Source organism: Notothenia coriiceps, unplaced genomic scaffold (assembly GCF_000735185.1).
Source record: "Notothenia coriiceps isolate Sejong01 unplaced genomic scaffold, NC01 NC01_scaffold00033419, whole genome shotgun sequence".
Taxonomy (NCBI): domain Eukaryota; kingdom Metazoa; phylum Chordata; class Actinopteri; order Perciformes; family Nototheniidae; genus Notothenia; species Notothenia coriiceps.
In genome coordinates, this window is record NW_011366120.1 from 97761 (window position 1) to 104722 (window position 6962).

The following is a 6962-nucleotide window of genomic DNA, read 5'->3' on the forward strand; positions in this document are numbered from 1 at the left end:
CTGTTTTTCATCAATATATTATAGGTCTCAGATATATACAAAACGTGTCTCTGAAGTGTTTGGCTCCAAACACCAAACAGATCATTGCAGCATTACCCATAATCCCCTCTGTTTCAAAAGTGCTGATTCTCTGGCCGTTTCTCAATCTCGAGGAAACTGGCTTCCAAGCCAATATTTCAAGGATGCTACGTCATCGAGTGCCGCCGAAGGACTGTTCCAATCTCCAGCATACTTGGAATTCCACCGAGGCCGCGTCCTTGGTTTGGGGGTAATTTCGAGGCTGCACATGGGTAGACTTCGCATCCTTAAAATCCACAGAATGCTTTGCGCACGGACCAATTTCCCCAAATCTGTGGCGGAAAATGTAAGCGGGACCTCTCATATGACGCACACCTGCACACTTGCTAGCCTGTTCCACTCTTCGTTTTCCGAATGCCAGGAAGGATTCTTGCCTAGCTGCTGAAGCAAGTGACTTGGAAGACATGGCCTCTGTCTGTTACTTTAGATGAAAATAAGGAGCCCCTCCCCACGCCCCTCTGAGAGATATCTGGTTAAAGAGAACTCAATGGTGCTCTAGGAGGAGATTCAGGTGATAAGGTGTGGGGGGGGGTTACCTTGGTTGGTGATTGGCTAATGGTTACACAAGCCAAAACATCGTTATGACATCATAAAGNTGCAACAGATAAATTACCGGTCACCGCTGTAAAAACAACATTCCAAGGACACAAAAAAAATGAACATCGCTATGTCACCTGTTTGCAAGTATGGGCATGCACAACCACACACACACTATTAAAATTATTGAGTGCTGTTTCTCCTTCTGGCTCAGATCCCTCTCCAGCTGATAGCTATGTGTGATGAGATTTCAGTCTGTCTGAAGATAATTGAAATTCCAAACCTAAGGGTACCCTGCCTCATTTTGACTAATCCATGTGTGCAGAGCAAGACTGTGCATGTTTGTGTTTGAGTTTGTGTGTATTAACATAAGCCTATTTGTGCATAATAACAGGTGTTTCTGTATTGCTATTTGTGCTAAATGTGGGTAAAAAAAGACTGTGTGTGTGTGTGTGTGTGTGTGTGTGTGTGTGTGTGTGTGTGTGTGTGTGTGTCCAGCCATGCTAACTAAAATTGGGCGTGATTTTGGAGTGAGTACAGCGATGGAATATTACAGCAAGCAGTGGTAAACTCCAAGTGTATCTCTCACATTCTGTTGACCTTTCCTCTTTAAAGGGCAATTTAAATGCAAGACAGGTATATTTATTTTTCTAAAACCCATGTTGAATTGATAGGTGCACAGCGATACAGTTACAGTTTTAAATTATCTTGCACACATTAATATAAAGACACACACACACACACACACACACACACACACACACACACACACACACACACACACACACACACACACACACACACACACACACACACACACTCCACATACAGTAGTCACAGTGTGTTCTCTGAGTCAGCCCTGGGAGCTGAAGTGGAAATCTCTGTGAAGAAACAGCAACAGAGTGCAAACCACAGGAGTGACAAATAAGCAGCTGCAACAGTGCTAACTTTTACACTGACATCATTTGCGTGTGAGTGTGCGAGTCTCTGCATGTGTTGTCTGTGCAATTTGTCTGTGTCAAGTTGCTTAGACTTAGGGAAATATACGGTACCTTCAGTTATTTTTGAGCCCGTCTCTACAGCTCTGTCTGGCACACCTGTCTTGAATACATTTTTATCCAGAGCAGCCTCTGTCTGCACTCCCCAGACTGTCTGTGCTCCGAGGGGCAGTGCAGTTGATACGGCAGAAAGGAAGCTTGGTATGCGCTAAGGCTGCTTTTTGTGACATCAGAGAGTAATTGGACGAATGTGGAAGGACAGACATTGTCGTGGATATTAATAGCAAAGCTTATATACAAGATAGGGCGGGCAGACAGAGTTTTGTGTAGCATGGCAGAACGCCTCAGAAATCTGCTTTCACACGGATGTCTCATATCGCTATTAGACACCTGTGTCCTTGAGCTATAGAAAGTATAACGGTTATCAGCATATGGAAGTTCAAACTTTGTGTGAAGAGGAGTAGTTTCAACATAGTCTGCCAAATCAGCTCTGTGGCCTTGAAGCGCTTGAGAATAATAACCCTCATTAGAGTATGCAGAGGAAACAGCACATATCAGGAAATGGTACAGTAGTGTTAGACAATGCTTTTAGAAGCATTTGGTTTTACCATATAAGGTAACATAAGAAATTGCCACTACAGCTTCTTTTCGCCGCCAGCAAAGCTGTGACGGAAAGTGTACTGCCGGCGAGCCTTGGCAGGGGGTGCTAGTGGAGCGCGTGAACTGCGAGTGCCGGAGCCTCGCAGTGGCGAAACTGAGGCTCCGTGGTAAACTGTGGTAACATGAAGAGCCGTTTAGGAGCCGGCTTTTCTTAGTGAGCCGAGCCAAATGACCCGGATCACTAAAAAGAGCCGGAATTCCCATCAATAATACGTAAAGAGATAGTGTCTATAAGGGACGGCTCAATTCAAAATTCAAGTCACGTGACATAACATGACTTGACACACAACGTGATGTCACACACAACGTGATGTCACAACCCCCCCCGCTCTCGGGGTGGACGCCCTCTCGGCCCTGGTCTGGCGGAAACACTGCTTTGCACTATAAAGAACACTTTCCTTAATTTCAATACTGCGATGCCATCTCAGTCAGTGCGTTCCACATATCTAAATCTTCTGATGAAAGTTAAACTCACAGGTTGAGCGAAAGCTGAAGGAACTTTATCTGCCCGAAGGCACACCGTGTCAACTCATTTGTTAAAATGAACAATGCTTTGGTTTATGTCGTTCCAAGCAGCACATACCCAGAGGTGAGTGCGTATTTGATGTGGTTGGAGGTGGTGTAGATGAAGACTCCGCTCTCGTCCCAGGCTCCACTCTTCACTCGGATGTTCTCGTGAATGTTGCACAGACTCTCCAGCTTACGGTTGCAGATCATGATGGCTGAGGGGGGGGGAAAGAGAGCGAGAAAGATTTAGACTGATTTTGGTTTTGAAGAATCACCAGAACAGTTGTTAGGTTTACATGTTCGTGCTTGAACCCATAAAAACAGTGTTCTCGTCAAATTGAAGAAGCTGTACCAACGAATTTCATAAACTACTTGACGGTGCTTTTACCAACTCTAAACAGCAACACAGGATCCTCGCCTTTGGGTTAATTACTTATACATCAAGCCACAATGTGAAGCAGAGGCATTCGGTTTGCTGTTGAGTGGTCAAGTGGAAATCAAATGAGTGTCAGAGTCTTACTAGTAACGTCCATACAGGGCTCATGTCTCAGTGATTTAGAGTCTGAGCACAGGCAGCACGAAACACGTTTAGAGAACATAATGGATTTTGTGATTTTGTGATTCCGTGTTTGTACGTGCAGATCTTATCTACGCACCGTGTTTCGCCAGCAGAGCCACGTGGCTGGTGTCAGCGCTCCACACCACGTACTTGACCTTGGCGATCTTAACGGTGGCCAGAGAGCGTTTCTGCTGCACGTCGAACAGCGTGACGCCGTCGGCATCGCGCAGCAGCAGAGAGCCGGTGCCGGCGTAGAAGATCTCCTCGCAGCTCGGCACCTGAACTTTCTTTACGATCTCATTCTTCAGGTTCTTAATCAGCAGCTGGGAAGGAGAAGGTCGTGTTATTAGAAGAGCTGATTTCACAACAGTTGTTACCGTGAACTCCTTAGGTGTTCAACATTCAATTCTTTCTAAAAAATAGTTTTGCAAATGGACTTACCGAGTGCATACGGTCCAGGACGGCAAATCTGTTCCTGGCCACCCAGACTGCAGTCAGGCCAGAGGACCTCTTCCCCTCCGGTGCTGAGAAGAAGACAGATCATGTGTTACTTTTCTATCTATGTAGCATATTTAAACGTCTTACAGTGAGGGAAATCCAAGATATTAAAGCAAGAAAGACATTTAACTACCGTATACATAATCACTCTAAGAAGTTACAAGAAGAATGTCTGCTTATTCACAGTTTAACTTTAGCCAGTTGTTTCCTTACCATCGGGGTTCTGAGAGTCGCTCTCTTTGGGAATGGAGTAGAGGTCGTAGGTGCTGTTCTCCAGGTTGGTCGCCCTCTGCAGGAGAAAAAGAGAATTACATCACAAATATGGAAAAGTGCAATAAGCAGAGAGCAGATCTCTGCCAGGTGCGTCTCCCCCTCCCCTCACCAACAAGAAAGAGTTGAATCTCACTGAATTGACGAAAGGATAATAACAAGGAAATGTATTCATCTCAAAACTTATGTGGATCATAACATATCAGGTATGGAATTCATCTGCAGATACTTTAGTTGGAAATGTGTTTTGCTCCTGAAGCAGAGGTCATTTTGATACTCACAGTGCAGAGCAGGACAGCGTTCTCAGCGGGGTTGTAGGACATGCTGAACACCGGGAACTTAGAGCCACTAGGATTAAACACAGCATGTTACACTCAGCGGAATCAAAGTACGTCACCAAAAGCCTGAAATGAGTTGGCATGAGGTGGAGGTGGAGGCTGAAGCTACAAACGGCATACCTGCGGAGCTGCATGACAGCAGTGTCCTTGCTGCTGTTGAAGTCCAGCTGGCGGAGGAAGCGGTCCTTCACGTAGTACAGCATGTTGCCGTGCACAGCGTACGCCGGACGCTCGCGCTCCAGCTTGAACACGATCATACCGCTGTCGTGACCTGAAGAGCACAAAGACAGTGTTTTAGAGGAATATGAATGAACACCTAAGTGAACAAGTCCCCGTGCTGCAGAGATCTTACAATGTGCACCTTTTCACTTTTACAAATATTTGTATTCTATTTTAATTAATGCGATATTGAATATTTGAATATTTTTAAGTACATTTTATTTTATATTTTCCTTGCCCATTCCTACTTTAACTTCTTAAGTTTATAATATACATCTTTTTGAATTCACTTTTCATTTAATGTTATCCTAATACAAAACAACTGTCACGACAAATCAGCTGTGAATGTGATCTTCACTCTCGTGGCATAGAGTATTTGAAGGGGATGAACCCTTTACCGTCAGCCATTTCAAACCCAAACCATGAGCTTCATATTTCACACCAGTAACTCAGACTCTTAGTTAGATGTGTACGGCTGCTGAGCGTTGTCTCCACCCACCAGCAGCGAACAGGTTGAGGTTGGGGTGAGCCCCCAGCACCCAGAAGCGATCGTGGTCCCGGCGGAAGGTCTGCACCCCGGTCCTCTTGGACATGTCCCACACCCGGATGCTCTTGTCCTCGGAGTTGGACAGGATGAGCTCCTGGCGCGGGTGGAAGACGGCGCAGGACACGTTGTTGTAGTGACCGCGGCACGTATCCAGCTCCCAGGCCTTGGATTCTGATGGGGGGAGAAACAAGAGAAAAGATTTGTAAACACTGGGTTTGAATGTAAATGAGACCGTGATCGCCACAGAACAATGACTAATATAAGGCTACACTGAGGAAGCTATTTAATGTTCTCCTGTGGGTATTACATGTCTAATATGTGTGATATGTAATTATAAAGCGCTTTGAGTGCCTTGAAAAGCACTCTAAATAAAAATGTAATAAATTATTATAATTATTAAATAATGCAAAAAGTTGAAAGGTACGGTGCAAGTACACTGGGTTAAAGGAGAACATTCATGGCCCCAACTAATAACAGGCTCTTGCTTTTATGCTTTAATTTGAGTGATATGGCAAATGTAAATAAATCAAATGTCAACAGAGCTTCAGTTATAGCGTACACTGGGCAGCAGGTTGTTGATGAAAGTTTAAGAGACTTCTGAGACTCCTACCATTCATCCTCCAGATCTTGACCTGCCTGTCGTCAGCTCCAGACACGATGAGGGGCATGGTGGGGTGGAAGGCAGCCCAGTTGACCCCGCGGTCGTGACCCTGGAAGCAGATACCCAACGTCAAGACACACAATACCAAACAGCTGAGACTCAACACTAACACACCAACTGCCCTCTCTGAAATAAATCTGTCAATTACATACTCAGGGGACATGTGTCTCTATAATTAATGCAAATAGGTGTATGTTGATTAAAAGACATAGAAAGTGTTGGTTTGAGAATCTGTAAATTATTTTGGGCCTTTTTACTTTCACCACACCTTCACTTCATCTCTAACCAAGATGAGTGAGAGACTGTTCCTGTCCCAACTTTCCTTTCGTTGGATTTAGCAACACTGTTATTGATGTTGAGACCCAACACAGGGGATGTTTTTTTTATTTCCAAAGGCTGGACAGACCTCACTAATAACGCAGGACTCCAAACTTTTTTTTATAGAATTGCCAACATTTGCTACATTAAGACTAAATCAACTTAATCTCTTGGTATTTTCCAGGAGAAGGACTTGAAGTTTAAAGTCAGTGACGATTTGGAAAATGTCTCTACAATGCTAAGCTTGTTTCTCTTTGGCTTTACAGTGGGCAAAAAACATTTAAAGTTATTTTTAGTCTAACCTAGGGCTGCTCAATTAATCGTATTTTAAATCGCAATTACGATTTTGGCTTGCAACAATTATAAAAAACAACATAATCGAAATAAAACGATTATTATTATCTTTTTTTAAATTATTATTATATATATTTTTTTATTGGTTTTTCAGTTGAATTATACTTAAATTTCAGGGTAATCAACTGTTAAAGTCAATAAATGGAAGTTTTCAAAGTAAATGGATAATTGTTTTTAATAATCGTGATATCAATTATTGACCCAAATAATCGAGATTATGATTTTTGCCATAATCGAGCAGCCCTACTCTAACCTAACATCACTTTACAGGTGTAACTGGAGGATTTATGTATTACTGTAGATGTAGGCAAAAGAGCATGGGCACAAAGAGGCGTAAATAANATAAAAAACAACATAATCGAAATAAAACGATTATTATCTTCTTTTTTTTTTAATTATTATTATTATTATTATATAT

General features: G+C 43.1%; 1 protein-coding gene across 1 annotated transcript in view; it reads right to left on the bottom strand.

The window, feature by feature from the left end:
- copa (COPI coat complex subunit alpha) overlaps window positions 1–6962 on the bottom strand; it is a 16952-nt gene that overhangs the window by 6100 nt on the left and 3890 nt on the right. Inside the window, 9 exon segments of the mRNA XM_010789847.1 lie at window positions 1445–1496; window positions 2853–2995; window positions 3437–3662; window positions 3781–3863; window positions 4051–4126; window positions 4389–4455; window positions 4566–4716; window positions 5164–5382; window positions 5822–5921. Coding sequence (XP_010788149.1) covers window positions 1445–1496; window positions 2853–2995; window positions 3437–3662; window positions 3781–3863; window positions 4051–4126; window positions 4389–4455; window positions 4566–4716; window positions 5164–5382; window positions 5822–5921 — 1117 coding nt within the window.